At 40.2% G+C, this 17,098-nt stretch overlaps 1 protein-coding gene across 6 annotated transcripts in view; it reads right to left on the bottom strand.

Moving 5' to 3' along the window:
• The window catches only part of plch2a (phospholipase C, eta 2a), a 185,658-nt gene that overhangs the window by 7,076 nt on the left and 161,484 nt on the right, over positions 1 to 17,098 (bottom strand). For all 6 annotated transcript variants that reach the window (XM_046397958.1, XM_046397959.1, XM_046397961.1 and 3 more), the window contains 10 exons: positions 15,151 to 15,249; positions 14,469 to 14,569; positions 14,055 to 14,143; positions 13,531 to 13,713; positions 13,193 to 13,300; positions 12,444 to 12,568; positions 11,192 to 11,276; positions 5,597 to 5,743; positions 4,514 to 4,593; positions 288 to 663 (listed from right to left, as the gene is read on the bottom strand). In XM_046397958.1, coding sequence (XP_046253914.1) covers positions 288 to 663; positions 4,514 to 4,593; positions 5,597 to 5,743; positions 11,192 to 11,276; positions 12,444 to 12,568; positions 13,193 to 13,300; positions 13,531 to 13,713; positions 14,055 to 14,143; positions 14,469 to 14,569; positions 15,151 to 15,249 — 1,393 coding nt within the window. The remainder of the gene's footprint in view (positions 1 to 287; positions 664 to 4,513; positions 4,594 to 5,596; positions 5,744 to 11,191; positions 11,277 to 12,443; positions 12,569 to 13,192; positions 13,301 to 13,530; positions 13,714 to 14,054; positions 14,144 to 14,468; positions 14,570 to 15,150; positions 15,250 to 17,098) is intronic.

Raw genomic sequence — 17,098 nt, 5'->3', positions numbered from 1 at the left:
TTGTCTTTTGGTGTGGTTACTTCTCTCTTGTCTCTCCTGATGTGCCATTTTGGACTTACATCCCTGCCTTTCCTTAATCACACCCTTTCTTTCAGTCTCTGGACTTTCCTTGGAGCCCATCACACATGTTATACAGTTGGAAGACATCCCCACCCTGCCTGAGCTGTTAAGTGCCACGCGGGCGAACACCCCTGGTTTCATGTCCAACGGATCATGAAAGCGGAGCCGACTGGCCCGTTTCAGAGGCTCACTCATGGGTCGTCGCTGAGCGAAAAGTGGGGTCTTACCTTTACCCTCCTCAGAGTTAAAAGCCCCATTGGTGTCTGGATGGTCCCTGGGGCCCTTGGCTTGGTGTGATGTCAGTGAGTCCCCGTTACGGTGTAATGGTGTTGTGGACTGGTGAGAGGCAGCAGCAGAGGCCTTGTCCTCAGACTCTCGCTCCTCACTAGCACCCTCTGAGCTGTAGTCTTTGGTGTCGATGGCGATCTCTGGAAAGCCCTTCTTGATTTTGGGCTGGCCTTTGGTGGGTGCACTGGCAGTGCGGCGCAGGAGGTGGGCACCAAACGGGTGCTTACGACTGTGCTGTACAGCAGCATGGCTGTCCAGGGAAGCCTGCTTTGGGTTTCTGTGAAACAGCCCTTTTATGCCGCTGGTTGTTCTGGCCTGACAAACACACAATAAAACATCACTGTCAAACACACAAATCCAAAAAGTTAGAAGACATACACAACCAATGTTTCCATAATGCAGATGGTACTCGTCCACACGGAGTATTGCAAAACACTATATAATACAAAAATACTTTTTGAGCACCTATTCATCTGTACACAGCAGCTGCAGTCCTGGTGGTAAATTATTAGTTAGGAAATGACATGCTTGAAGCTACTGGTCAAAGTTAAAAACATGAAGATTGCCTCTAAAACTAAATACAATGAGTACAAGGACTACTGTGAGTAGAAATAGAACAATTCCAATTTTGTCACTTCCTAGAACAGCTAGAACAATGAAAGAATGAATAAAATTCAGAGTGCACAAATCTTCATGTAGGTTGACTTACTATTTTTCTACCTTGGCTACAAAACCTAATGAGAATACTGAAGATGTTACAATATAAATAATGGCTTCATTCTCTGCAATGTGTATTATCAATATAAAGAGACAACTGGAAAATGAGCAATAAAGCTGACCCTCAAACTGTCGTCTATTTGTTGCACTTGTTTAATATTCAGAATACACATGTAACACTGTGTTAATGTTTCCAGTGTCTAGGTGCTGCATGATGAGTGTCAGAAGTCACAAATACTGAGACAAAAAATGATGACAATGATGAAGACATTTAGATGATGGTAGTGTGAAATTCACTTTGACAAAAATGGCATTATACTAGTCCACAGTAACACCAAACCAAGCATGAAGTTTAGTGGGACACAACATATCACCTAAAATCCTTGCAATAACTTGTTATCAAAAGTCCGAAACAATGTGAAAGAAGTAGATCCAAATAGTTTTACTGTTGAAAATTCTGGTCAGTTCCACACTGAATGTCTGGGAGACTCCAGACAAAAAGATAGGTCTATACAGAAAAGAATTATTTGGCTGAGTGAAGAAAAGGGAAAGCCGGAAAGTGAACATGACAATTACTTTGCAACCAGGAAATGTTATGCTGCCTGAGGTGCCTTTGGCCTGCAAAATCCTTCACCTTTAAAACGGTTGTCAAAATATTTGTTTCTGGATTTATGTGTCAGATTGATTAATTGATATGATTATTATTGATTGATATTTATACTGTATCTAGAACCACACTGCTTGAGATAAAACGAGGAACACAAGACATTTTAGCTTCTGATCCATGTCCTAGCAAATACCCATCATCTAACCAGTGCTACATTTCCAACTACAGTGGATGTTGCCCGATTTAGCTCATAAAAATAGCAACCTAGTATGCTTTGAGAAGAAAATTTGTGCCAAATGGTAGGTAAATAATGCAGCGATTTCACGTAAAAATTCATTCATTCAAATACAAAAGAACTTGACTTAAAGTTCGTGGATACAGTGACGATCCAAATCAAAATTTTAAATTGGATATGTCAAGACAACAAAGTGACTGGCTACTGCCTGTCTCTGCAAGTCCAGACAGAGGGAACACAGCAGATGCATACTTTCCATGATGTCAGACTGTTCCCTTTAATGTTCATGAGACTCTGCCCACTTATCCTGGAATAAAATGATCACAAAAGCAAGACAAAGATCTAGAGTATGGGAAAATCTGATATTTAACACCTCTCATGAAAATGTCCGTGTTTTCAAAGGGGAGAAAAATATAGAGACAGAATGATCAGAAAAAAACATGGGTAGAGACAAAAATAGAAAGAAATGTCCTCAAAGGCACTGAAACTGAATATACCTGCAGTGCAGTACACAAAAAAACTTCTGAGTTAAGAGGAAAAAAATGCTCTCAGCAAAAAACACCAGAGAGAAGTCATTGCAGATTTCCTGACTCACATCTCTCTGTTCTCTATCCAGCTCTTCAACTGTGTAGCTTGGATCTACTTGTGGGGGGGCGGGAGGGAGGGGGGCGTCAATGAGGAAGCAGGCACATCAAGCCTTCATAACTCATGTAAGGCATGAGTTGGCCTTACAAATTTTAATGCTTGCGGTTGGCTGACAAGAAGGGGGTGTGCAGGGGAGGTGGGGGTCACTTAGGTGGCAAAAAGGGTGGAGCATGTGGCTCATGCAAGATGCCGACTGGGTCCCACTACACCTGAGTTTTGAGTGGCAGCTTCAGGGCTCCTAAAAATTTCCTGCCTCTAAATGGAGCGTTTGGAAAAACAGAGGTCCACTGAAATCACAAACAGACACAGGAAGAGAGTGGACATCAGAGAGGTAAAGGATGAAAGAGAGAAAAGAATGGGTGGGGTAGGGGGGAGAGAAATCACAACAGGAAGCACACAGCAACAGCTGAGAAAGACGGAGTTCAAAGTAAGGACAATGTGAACAACAGAGCGGTCATTTACAATATGAAGACAGCAGAGTGCATTGAATCTAAAGGGTCAGAGGAAAAAAATAAAAACAAAAGCAGTGTGATAGCAACTTTTGCATTATTCATGGCCCAAAAATAACTTTTTGAAACATAAGTAACAGCAGTAATACACACAGTCAATATTACAATATTTTTATGTCGCTGATCAATCGTTTCATCTGAAATTTGTGCTTAATTGGATAAAAGTGATGTCTATTTTCCAATAAAGGTTTGGGCATTCAGCATGAATATGTTGTAGACTGTATATAATATATCTGTATATAAAAATATCCAACAGCCAATAGCCAAATGCTGGGTTGTAAGCTCTGACTAAGAGTTGAGTCAAGGTCATCCCCAAGGTGTTGGATAGGGTTGAGGTCAGAGCTCTGTGCAGGTCATTCAAGTTCTTTGAAACCACAGTGGGAAAACCATTCTTCGGAGCTGTCTTCACGCACAAGGGCACCATCACGTCGATATGGGAAACCAAACCATTTACACAAAGGTGTAAGCAAACTATTGTTTAAAACAGGGGTGGCCCAAATCTTTCCCTTGGAGGGCCAAGCAAAAATATATTGTGCTCTGTTGGAAAATGGTATAGGATGTCAGGTTCCCTTAATTCACTACCCTCCTGTGCAAAGTGTCACTCTTCCTGCTGTGCTCAGTTTCAGGAAAATTATACCGAGGGCTCAAACCAAACCTTATGGCAACTTATCATTATATATGCATATGTATTATATGTTCATACAACTCCATTACCACGCATGGGTTATGTGTTACATTGTTTCTAATGTAAGTTAGTGCTTTTGTTTAGTTTTCTGCCTGCACTCAACACTGATTTGATTTTGAGAATAAAAATGTAATCAGTTAAACAAATATCAGTAGACAGCAATGGCTAACCTTAATATCTACCCTTTCATGTTTTGTTTTCATGAAAAGCTAGGATAGCAATCCTAGGGCTGTGTATCAAACCTCTACTTTGGTACCGACAGAAATGTGACCACAGAACCAATAATCACAAAACCGCCGAGTACTGAAAGCTGGCACTGAATGCGTTTTAACATTTACAGTCCAAGTGATAAAGTGGCCGAGCTGATACTACAGATAGAATGTATTGGCGAGGATACATTTAAGGCCATTTAGTAACATTTTTGAAATCAGCTGAAGGCATCAAATTTTCAATAAATATCCAAAAAAGTCATTTGAACATTAGTTTGAACATTAAATATTTTGTCTTTCTACTGTTCAACGTAGGTTGAAAAAAATACTTTTGCATTCTGCTTTTATTTACATTTTATGCAACACTTTTTTGGAATCAGGGTTGTGATTAACACATACTCTTTTCATTCTTTTAATTAATCATAATCATATGACACATTCTGTCTCACACAAAGAAGATAGGTTAATTGTTCATCAAAACTGTAAATGTGCAAAGCTATCTTAAATTTTCAACTGAAGATTTTCAACATTTCTGCTTGTTTTCTCAGTAATACCTACCTTACCAGTGATGTCATTCACAGCTACATGAACAAAGATGGACGCCTCCTCCATACCTTCCAAGTATACATGGCGATAACCTGCATCACAGAGACAGCAACAATATCACAGTCAAAGTCACACGCAAGCAGGGAAGACAGAAATGGCTGAATACCTGCCAGCCACCGACTCCAGCTCCTTACCAGCGCCATCAATCAGATTATTTTACTGGATGACCTAAAATTAAAACTATTTAGGCATTCCATAACATAACATATATATATATATATATATATATGTGTATATGTGCATATATGTGCTTCTGCTTGGTAGTAAAATTTTCAAACTAAGCATACATTTCTGATTCTACACAGATGACACGCTGCTCTCTATATTCTTTAATCTTAATAAGGTTTCCAACTGTCTCCCAGCTATATAAACAACGTTCTCTTGAAAAGAAATGAAAATCAAATGCTAAGTTTTCATGATTTGATTTACTTTAAAACATAAGGAGGTGGCATAAATCCCACAGATGCCACTGTCATGTGTCTTAGGTATCAAAAGTACAAATCAAGTAAAAATCTATATGTACACTGTATACTAGAGGTCAATCAACCGTTGGCCTGGACAATTACCAGATCCAGTAGTCAGCATTTTTACAAGGGTTGGAATCAATGTTCTTTGATTTTTTTTTTCAATTGCTGATATATTAATTTATAAATACACTATTTTGTCTGTGATACATCATGCGATCTGCACAATATCAAGTACCTAACATTATCAAATAAATGTAGTGGAATAAGAAGTACAACATTTGCTGGCTAAAATGTACTGGAAAAAGTATCAGAAAATTAAAAATACTTAAGTACACATACCTGAAAATTTTACTTATTCCATCACTAAAGTTTCGCTTTTGCTCGTCTTTGTCTTACACACTCTGTATTTGTCAGCAAATTGAATTTCCTTGCTGATGAAAATAACATCATGGAACGCAAAAACAAAATGCTAAAACAAAGCCTAGAGGTCACCACAGAAACATGATCTGCCGAAGGTGTGCCATGGATAAAGTTCCATCTGAAAGCAGGTGTTTTTACAATCTCTTACCTGGCATCATGCTGTTGAAAGCGATGGTGCGCTGGCCGATGAAGTCCTGGCCAATGGGGTCATGGTCCCACACAAGGAAACGCACTAGGGCTAGCTCTGGCAGGTGGACCGTGAACACAAGAGTCTCCTCCCACATCGGGTTGAACCCTATGGGACCGTCCCGAGAGGGAGAGGGAGAGGGAAGAGGGACAACAGAGGACGCAAAGGGAAAAGATAGAAAAAAAGTTGAACAAGGCAGCAGGAGAAAGAGTGTGTGACAAATAATGAGAGGAGAGGATAAGTTACGCAGATAAACAGAGGGAAGAGAAAGAGTGATAGAGACAGAAGACAGAGAGAGTGGACGGTCCAGGAGAGAGTTGAGAGAGTGAGCTCAGCATTCATCAATTATTCAGGGTGTGTAAGCAGACTGAGAGGTGCTGCCTGTGCGCGTCTCCTCGTGCTTAGCTCATCAATTATAGATCAGAAAAATACAGACAGCTCACACACACACACACGCGCACACACACACACGAGTGGACATGCACAGAAGTAAAGAGTCACATTCAACCAATGCATTGCTTTAATCAGCACATATACTGTCAAAGGCAAACCGCAACAAACTTCAGCTCTGCTCATGCAACCATCAGAACAACATAAGTTTACAGAAAACAGCACTGAGGAGCAGTCTGGGACCACGAGAGTCCACAGGAAACTGGCAAGTAGTTGATGACTTATCTTAAACTACAGTGACTCAGTCAAATTGATCTTGTGTCTTCATGAAAAAGGACAGGGACACTGCAGGGACACTCGTAGGGCTAGTCGACAAACTACTGATGGTAAGATAACTGCTAACACATTAGGACGGTCATATAAAAACACAGCTTATAGACTTCCATTGATAACCTTAATTCCTTTGACACCAATTGTGCTCAAAAATTCACACCAGGCTGAAAAGCGGCGCTTGCCTCCCTTTTTGGTTGAATGTTCCAAGCCTGTTTAACTTCTGACTAGCAGGATCAGAAATGTGTTGTTTTAACATTAGGTTTTACTTGACTATCTCTAATTACAAATGCATTTTAACTGGGAATAACTGCAGACTGACAATTGGAATTATAATTCAAGATATCTCCTTGCAGAAATCAACTTTTGAAGAGTTATATAACAAAGTCAGAGAGAAAAACTGGGATATATGCGCCTCCAGGGGTATGCAAAGTGATGTATGGAGTACCAGAAAAAAATGTGATTTGCATTTACATTTAATTTCTATTCAAACAGTCTAATTATATTTTCAAACTGATCTATAAATAGACTGAATAACACAGTCACAGTGCCAAAATTAAATTCATATATACCATACAGAATTCAGGAAAATATTTGCATGGCGGTGTAGAGGAGCAGCACTCATTCTGTTGCTGCTAAAAATAGATAAATGGCTAAAAATAAGTGATCTGCTGCTCACAGAGACATTAACAGGTACCACCAGCAGAGGGCCAACTATCAAGGACATATCTGCTGGTGACAGCGAACCAGTTTACTCTTCCAAGCCTACGAGAGATGCTAGTAGCAGTACAGCTCAATGAAAATCAAGGCTATGACAAAGAAGCTGAAGCCCTGGTTTAGAGTGTATGAACAACAAAACAGAGGTTTCCTCATCACTGTATGATTTCCTCTGTGCTAATAGTGTCTCTGTGAATGTTTCAAACACAAAATAAAAACCTCAGTGAGCTGGTTGCACAACTGCACAGGTAGTCTACTTCTTCAAAACTGATAAGTCAGACAATTGGGATTCTTTATTCCTTTTGGGTTGTGCCTGCTGTCTTCTTGGCATCTGAACAGGAGAGCTTCAATTAACTCGTATATTCAATTAAGTTGTATCAATGAAAAGCCATAAGCCAGATTTCTGGATTGGACTGTGCACAGAGTATGCTGCACTGGCCACTTGCACAGTCAAGACTTTGATGCCCTTTGCTAAAAACTCAAAGGTCCAGTTAAAAGTTTGTTGACAGCTTTTAACCTCATCAGCCTTAATGAATATTCATCATTAAACCAAGTCTAATATCATACAGCACACTGCCTCTGTTTGCTTTCAGTTATACAGGTTCATTCATTAGTGTGGCATGGGTACAAATACAGTAAAAAGCCAAAAGCTTTTAACGTCAACAATCCAATAAAAGCAGGAACCTTAGCTTTATTTCCACACAAGCTCATCTGGTTGATCACATAGTGCAGGGCTCTTCAAATGGCGGCCCCCGGGCCGGATGCGGCCCGCGAGATGCCCCGCAGTGGCCCTCGAAGTGTAATTTATTACATGAGCAAATCCGGCAGATACGTCTGTAAACAGTCAGCGGGGAAAGTGATAACGAGCGGATAGATTTTTTTCTGTGTTGTACCTACATTTGCCTATAGGTGGCGCCTTTAAATTATGTTCTGTGGATGTTAGGTGTGTACCTTGGTTCGTGCACATCATAACGTTACTGACGTTCGCCAAATCCAGGTTGTTCTAAAACACTGCCGCCTCTTTGGTGCATGAAATGCGAAAATATTCCCCACAAAGAAATGGCACAAAGACACAACTGTGCACCATAAATGTTATCTGTCAACTCATCCATTTTTTCTTTTTGCACAATATAGCCTACTTGCCACTCCAAATGATAGGCCTATTTATCTCATGGACAGTGGAGTCCGTTTAAAAATTTAACCATGGTGGCCAGTAGGCCTACATTACAATTAAATATCTACTCGTAGTCCTAACGTTACCTGTTTTGGTCGGAAATATATTTTGACGGACCGCTCAAACTTGTCACTTTGACACTTTCTAGGCCAGCAACAAGACAAAATGTCTCTATCTACCTTAAAAAAAAGGAAAGTTGACTCAGAGAATAGGCAGTTCAACAAAGAATGGACAGAGAAATATGCGTTTATTGAGGTCAATGTGAAACCTGTGTGCCTAATCTGCAACGAGTGCCTCGCCGTGTCAAAAGAGTTTAATTTGAGAAGGCATTTTAAGACAAAGCATGCTAACTTTGACACTACTTTCCCACCGGGCTCCGTTGCCCGGAGGCAGAGGATATTGGGGCTTACATCTGGTTATGAGCAAAGACGTCGCATACTGTTTCGGGCCTGGACGGATCAAGAGAGGACAACGGCAGCATCTTTGCGAGTGGCATGGATATTGGGCAAAAAGAAAAGGCCGTTTACAGACTCTGAGACAGTCAAGGAGTGTATGCTGGCATCCATTGAGGAGATTGTAGCAGATGAGAAAACCAGAAAAAGCATAGTCGAATTGATCAAGCAAATTCCATTATCTGACACTACAAATATGAGGCGAGTCGAGTGCCTTGCATCGGACGTTTTCGAGACGCTTTTGGACAAACTGAGGAAGGCCGAGGTGATGTCTTTGGCTGTGGATGAGTCGACAGATAACAGCGATATTGCACAGTTGTGCCTCTATGTGCGATTTTTTGATGGTGAATGTTTTCGCGAGGATTTGCTTGGACTAATTCCCATGGAGGGGCACACTACTGGTGAAATTCTATTCACCAAAATTACTTCGTTCTTTGAGGAAAACAACCTGGATTTAGCGCACATCAATATGCTGGTGACAGACGGTGCCCCTTCCATGGCGGGCAGGGATCAGGGGCTCGCTGCGAGGATGGCTGCCGTGGCTCCTCAGTTGAGATCGCTACATTGCCTCATTCACCAAAGCCTCTTGTGTGCCAAGCTCAGTGGTGAGTTAAAACAGACCATGGACTCTGTCATGGCAATTATAAACTTTATCCGGTGCACCTCCAGTTTACAGCACCGCCTTTTCCGTAAGCTTTTGAAGGACACAGCTGCTGAATATAAAGATTTGCTCATTCACAATGACATTAGATGGCTTAGCAAAGGCAACGCATTGAAACGGTTTAGTGAACTAAGAGAGGAGATTGTGCAGTTTCTCAAGGCTTCGAAATTGAAAAAAGCTGGCAAGTTTCTGGCACTAATGGAAAATGATGAGTTTAATGCTACTGTTTGCTTTTTGAGTGACGTTTTCCATCATTTGAACCAACTCAACATGGAGTTGCAGGGCAGAGGTAAAACAGCCGCGGAACTTGTGGAGAAACTTCACGCTTTTCAAAGAAAGCTCTCACTGTTCTCTGCTGATCTTTGTTCTGGAAAGATGCTCCACTTCCCCACACTGAGGCAATCTGGCCTGCAAATTGCTGAGCTGATGCCAAACTTTATTGACTCGTTGAAAAAAAACTTTGCCACCAGGTTTGGTAATTTCAGCATCTCCAGTGAAGTGATGAGATTTGTGAAGGACCCTTTCTGTGTTAATGTTGAGACAGACTTTGCATTGAAAGGAAAGGAGGTGGTATCATCTCTGGATGAGGGGTCTTTGCAGCTAGAACTCATTGACATGCAGTCATCAGATGACTTGCGACAGTCATTTCAGCAGGCAGGTTTTGAAAAATTCTGGACCCATTTAGTCAGCCATGACAAATTTCCACACTTAAGGGGTCTTGCACTTTTTCTTCTGACAATGTTTGGCTCAACATACACATGTGAGTCATCATTCTCACACATGAATGCAATTAAAACTCACAATCGCATATCACTCACTGACCAGCATCTGCATCACTGCATGCGTATTGCCCTGACAACATATACACCTGACTTCACTGCTCTCGCTCAGTCAAAAACATGCCATTTCTCTCATTAAATAGCACACTGTTGGCAAACTACATGCAACAAACTGTTATTTTGTTTAATATAAACAGAGGCATAATATGCCAGTTTGTTTGCTGGTTTTATTGTTCTTTTTGTTGAGGCAGTTTCTCAGTTATAGACTATGGATGTAATTCTAATATTGCTCACCTATGTACAATTTGCAGCATACATGCACTGGTTTTATTTTTTGTTGTTTCATGTCACTGAAATGAGTGCAATCTTAAATGTCCGATATTAGGCCTATTCATTGAAAAAAAAAACTCTACCATCAGGTTTGGTAATTTCAGCATCTCCAGTGAAGTGATGAGATTTGTGAAGGACCCTTTCTGTGTTATGTTGAGACAGACTTTGAATGAGGGGTCTAGAACTCATTGAAGCAGGCAGTTTTTGAAAATTTCCCCATTTAGTTAGTCAGCCAAGACAAATTTCCACACTCAAGGGGGCTTGCACTTTTTCTTTTTGTTGGGTGTTGAGGCAATTTCTCAGTTATAGCCTATGAATGTAATTGTAATACTGTTCACCTAACCTGAGTGATGTAATTTGCAACATAGGCCTACACATGCACTTTGGTTTTATTTTTTGTTATTTCATGTCACTCAAATGAGTGCAATTTGATAGTGATAGTGATATTGCTGGTGTCTATTAATAAAGACAAATGTGAGAACAGCACTGTGAATTCATGGGGAAGTCTGTTTTATTTATTCGAAGGAAAAAGTTGTATTCAGTTACCAATTGTTGTGTTAATTACTTTATTTGTTACTACGGTTAGTCATATTCTCCGGCCCCTTGTTTTGCTTCAGTTTGATGAACTGGCCCCAGACCCAAATTAATTGAATAGCCCTGACATAGTGACAACTGTTTATGAAGACAGACCAACCCGAGTAATTCACCTTTCCATCAACTCACCATTATCATCCACAACTCTGGTCTGCTCCTTGCAGCAGTCCACTGGAAGGCCGATGATCTCCACCTCCACGAAAGGATCGATGATCTGATAGAGAGATGTTACACTCAGTTAAGGTGTTGTTTCATGCTTAACAATGCTCAGATAAAACCCCACGACCTTTCACTTATCACAGCTAATTCCTCCTACTACTATACTTTGGCAGCTTTTTGAAATTTTACAAATTTATAACACGCTATAGTTTGACTGAAAATCACCACCACTATTCCGTGAAGCTGTGAGGTTGACACTCTGATATGTTGTAAAGAAAAAGTAATGAAACTCCATTTTACTGCTTACCCTTTCCCTTGTTTTAAATGTACCCCACTGAAATAACATTACAATCCCACATAACTGATTACAAAAAATCTGGGACCCTGTGTAAAATATAAAGCAAACAGAATTTGATAATCTGGTAATCCTTTCTAACATAACACCCAGTTGAAACAGTACAAAGACAACATTTTTAATATCAACCTTACTGATTTTTGTAAATACATGCATATTCTGAATTTGAGGCTGGCAACATGTTTTCAAACACTTGGGACAGGGACAACAAAAGACTGGTACATTGGTAACAGGTGATGGTATCATGATTGGGAATGAAAGCAGCCTCCTCAAAAGGCTCAGCCATTCACAAACAAGGATGGAGTGAGATTCACCACTTTGTCAATGATTGTACAGAGTATATTACTACAGGGACTCAGGAACACTTCATAAAACTGCTGTCTGTAAATCCGGTTTGTTTGTTTTTACTTATGCTTTACACAGAGCCCAAAATTCTTTGAAAATAGGGTTGCATAACACAAATGAAATCGATGGAACGGAACCAGAGATATTTTCTCTTATATTTCACTCATTCTTGCCAAATTCCAGGGGGCTTACATTACCCACAAAGCAACTGAACATCAACAGTTTGTACAGAGATTTGACAGTATATAACACCAGCAGTGACTAATCAAACCTGCAACCTCTAGCACTAAACAGATGGTCATTTTCAAACTCCCTCTGGTAACACAAAAGCATTTCTGCAATGTTTTTGACATGTATGAACTTTAAATTCTCTTGCTTTTTCCTGTGTGCTTAAGTTTCCGTCATTTGCCAGGAATTCCATGAGTGGTGAGAGGAGTAACGTGGACGATAGCTTTCTACAACACATTGTGCTTTATGCATTATAATACTTCTCTCAACAATAAAAATGTGTGCATGTCCTACCTCTCCTCTGTCTCCTAGCATAGAGTCTTTGGGTTTGGGCAGCTGTTGTCCACTGATGATCTTCAGCACCAGCTGTTTTTTCATCTGACCTGGCATCGGGTCCTCCAGGTAAGGGTTGAAGGCACCTGGCAAAGGCCAAAAAAGGAAGTGCACTGCTTATTTGTGATTCTTCACTTTCAAAATTAAATTGTCATTTCCAAAAATAACCGTCTCCACCATAACCATAGACAGTAGTAATCATTACATTCAGACTTTAATGGGGACCAGTTTTCTATGTTTCTCTGGAATCTCGCCTTTGAAATGAGATTAAAAAGTAATTGATCAAAGAAGATATAAGATAAAACAAACAACAAATCATTTATATAAAGGACAATTAAAATACATTCAAACATCTTTAAATTAATGGGAGTCTTTCATTTATCTAAGATCTAACACTAACAAATTATTTAGCTGCAAATACAAAATACGATCTAGTAGTGACATGGTTGAAATTAATATTAGAACATTAATGAATAATGAGGCAACACTGATACTGATATCTTATTGAAAAGATGCAAATATTTTTGACACATGTTAGCAAATAACTACGTTATAACTATACTAAAGCTCACACATCAGCAAAATAAGCAAGACAACACACAGGACTTCATGCCTGAAAAACTGGAATTACAAAATGATGTCAATGTAAAAAAATGAACTCTATGTTTAATGCTGACATGATATGAATAAATCTTTCTTTACATGCTGACCTTCGCACATGCAGGCAGGCTTGAGGATGTAGCCACAGTTGCCATTGCTGTAGAATTTGGCTCTGTTGAGCTGAAGAACCCGGCCCTCTGACTGGTAGTTGAGTGCAACTGAAATCAATGCAGTTCATTTCATTATCATCAGCAGGCTGAATGTCTTTACTTTAATGTGCTGGAGAACAGCTACAGTGGGACCTTTACCGCCAAAGCCTTGACAAATTGGCAGAATTATTAATAGAGGTAGCAGCAGCACAGATCGGCTGCAGTGAAAGTCTGATCGTTTCCAACACCGTGACCCTGAAGCGCACAGCGGGTTAAGTTATGCTAAGTTATGATCATACCAAGCTGGCAGCCAGAATTCCAGAAGGGCTGGGGGTTGAAGTTGGAGGAGTCCACGCGGTAGGAGGAAGGGTAGATGCGGGAGAGCTGTTGCTGGTTGAACTGGATGAAGGCAGTAGCTTTTTGCTGCATCACCTGGTGGGCTTTGGTCTCACTGAGTGACGACACCTGCCAGCTGCAGTTAGCTGCCAGGAATAACACAAAAACCTCTTTGTTCTCTTCATAAACCTCTCTTCCTTTCAAAAGTTATTAAGCAGGGTTCAAGATTTAAACAGCTGATAAATATTTTGGTTGCTCTTTTTGATCTGTTCAAAGGTATAATGAAGTATCTGAATCAAGGAATAAGTACACAAGTATTTGATGGTAACTAGTTTGAATATTCATATTTTACCTGCAATATTAGAGTGGATTCGACATCAAAGAACAACTCCTCACTAAAGTTACCAGCAAACCCAGATACTGCACTGTCCCTAGTACGTAGTTAACATAAGGTTAGCATTTATTTGTAAAGCTGCTGACTGCTCACCTTGTGCCTCAATATCATAGAGGCCCACAGAGCACGTGTACTTGACCAGATCAGACAGAGCTCTGGATAACTTCATGGTCTTCTTCTTTCTGTAAGGTCAACATGGTTGGAGGTTACACATGTGCACACACACATGTACATGTGATGACCCTTATACCGTATATACATACACAGATTAAGAACCATGACTAATGATTTAATACAAAACTGATGTTACTTAGTTATTAACTTAGCAATAATGTCATATGTTTGTTGGATTCTAATCCTTAGATGCTTGAATGAATTAACACCTATCCATAATATGATCAACCAGTGTCCTATGTTAACATCGCTTCTACAGGTGAGGTCAACACCCTCATGTGTCTCATGTCGACAGTATGTGTGTGTGTGTGTGTGTGTGTGTGTGTAGCATACTTGCTGTGGTGCAAGGGGGCACGGGAGGCACTACTTGTACTCTCTTGGTCTGTATCTGTGTCTTCAAAGCTCGACGTCTTCTTCAGCTTGCCTGTCTTTTTCTGCAGAAGAAAAAGTTTAAAAAGAAAAGGTGAGGATCCAAAATATATAGTGGTCAGGCCCTTTCAAGTGCAACAGGCTTCAAGACATGTCAAAGTACCCTGGATGCTGTGTAATCTGATGTAAGATGTATAATCTGACCAAAGATTTTCTTCTTGGAATTTTTAATTGGTTAAATAAAAACTACGCAAACTGTCCAGGTTAAGGTGTATTTTTTTGCTCAATCTGTTCACCAAGAATAGAGTATCAATTATGTCTCTTGATCAAAAAGTAGAGGGGGCACATTATACCACCACACCTAAAGACCAATTTCACCAATTTAAAAGGCAGTAAAGTACAGCAGCAATGTAAAGCAGTTGTTAGAACATCTGAGTCACATGATAAAACAATTTTAATCTTAACCAGGTTTTATAACTGTTTCACCATAAATACATCGCCGCTGTCTGTGTGCTGGTAACCTTTATTCTGTTTATGTTGTCATCACAGAAAATAGAAGAGCGGACAGATGTACAGGCAGAAGAAAATACGCTAAACTGACTTTAAAAACCAACAGCAAAGCCAAGAAAGGAGAAAAAAGGCCAACCTTGCGTTTGGAGAAGCTACCCATGAAGGAGCGGCCTGTGCGCTTGTTGCTGCTGGGATTAGCCTCGTCCGCCGTGTCTGCCCCATCCTCACTTTTACCCTGAGAGCAAAGGAGAAACTTAGCATGCCTGGTTAAGAAATATCTTTTTTCAAGATTTGTGAATAAAAATGAGAAAAAGAAACAAACAAGAAAACAGCTCTTCTCTTGTGACTCCAGCATCTCATGTTCTTGCCACATTTCTGTCATTTCTTGGATGTAGTTGTTCATTTCTGGATTTGTTTGGGATAACGTAAACAATTAAATTCTAACTGATTTCTTTAAGATTACCGTAATCACCTCACCATATCAGTTTTCTCTGACCCACAGTAAGATTCTAAATTAAATTAAATAAATTAAATTAAATTAAATTTGGAAGCCATTATATCACCATGCAACATAAATACAAAGACAACACGGAGGAGTTACCAAAAGCATGATTTTATCAACAGACTTTCAAAACACACTGAGACAATAAATGAATACATGTTCAATATAAAGGGCTTATGTAGTTGTGGAAAGATGCATAAAGTGATTAAGTTATTTCTGTGCTAAGAGGCTGAGTACTGAAAGCAGACTGGGAGATCTGATTGGAAGAGAAATACTTGCATTTATTGAAGGGAAATCAACAACCACACACTTTCCCAGTGGTGCGCTATGTCAGTGGCTGCCAAACCCTTTCACATGGAGGACCCCTAAACTGACACAAATTACTCCATAGACCACTGTTTGAGTAGCTTTCCAGGGCCTGTCCCCATTTGATTTGTTTTATTACAGAAAGTGTATGAAAACTATGAACAAAATAGCAATACAGCAGATGTTAGCACGTCATTGTGATACTTAAGGATGGAAATAATTCCCCTTTTTTTTTAATTATTCCCAGACACCAGTTTGAAACCACTCTCTCACACATTCACACCACAAACAATACTGTAAAGCAACATAAAAACTATCCCTACTCTGTATTCAGACATCAAAAATACATCAAATAATACAGGATCATCTGATATGTTTCCTCAGGGCCAATTGTTTGTAATTAAGGAGACCGATAATCAATAGTTGGAACTGATATACGTGAGGAAGCCTACAATTTTTAGATACTTATACTTGAACATTTTAATTTTCTTATACTTTATATTTCCCCTCCGCTACATCTGGGAGAAATATATTATACTTTTTACGGACTACATTTGACATTTCTCATGACATTTAACCTAAACCAGTGCTGTGGGCAGGATGTTGAGTGATAGACTGTATCCTAAATGGGGCAGCCTGGCCTGCCTCCAAGCAAAGCATGTGTTGAAAGGCTCAACTCGTGTTTAGGACACAAAAGAGAAGTTTTTCAAAGTCTCTGTGTGTTCAGCTGAATCTCTGTGGTTTAAAGCTCAGTTTCTCTCCTGTGTCACTGTTCATTCTTTCATACATCTGTTTTATGTTACTGTTTAATCATGTTCACTTTCAGCTGCAGGAGATTTTAAGCTTTTTTTTTAGTGTTTGAAAAAGGCCAACATTTCCTGATTTTGTTGCTTCACAATAATAGCCTCTAGATAACAAAATAACGAGGGATATCCATCTTTTCGGGGCGGCACAGCGGTGCAGTGGTTAGCACTGTCGCCTCATAGCAAGAGGGTCCCAGGTTCGAATCCCGGTCTGGGCCCTTCTATGTGGAGTTTGCATGTTCTCCCTGTGCCTGCGTGGGTTTTCTCTGGGTTCTCCGGCTTCCTCCCACAATACCAAAAACATGCACATTAGATTACTTGGCTACTCTACATTTCCCCCAGGTGTGAGTGTGAGAGTGTGTGGTTGTCTGTGTTTGCGTGTTGGCCCTGCGATTGACTGGCGACCAGTCCAGGGTGAACCCCGCCTCTCGCCCGTAGTCAGCTGGGATAGGCTCCAGCTACCCCGCGACCCT

The sequence above is a fragment of the Scatophagus argus genome, chromosome 8, assembly GCF_020382885.2.
Source record: "Scatophagus argus isolate fScaArg1 chromosome 8, fScaArg1.pri, whole genome shotgun sequence".
Classification (NCBI taxonomy): Eukaryota; Metazoa; Chordata; class Actinopteri; family Scatophagidae; genus Scatophagus; species Scatophagus argus.
The sequence above is the reverse complement of the archived record's forward strand: the minus strand, read 5'-3'. Positions and strand labels throughout refer to the sequence as shown.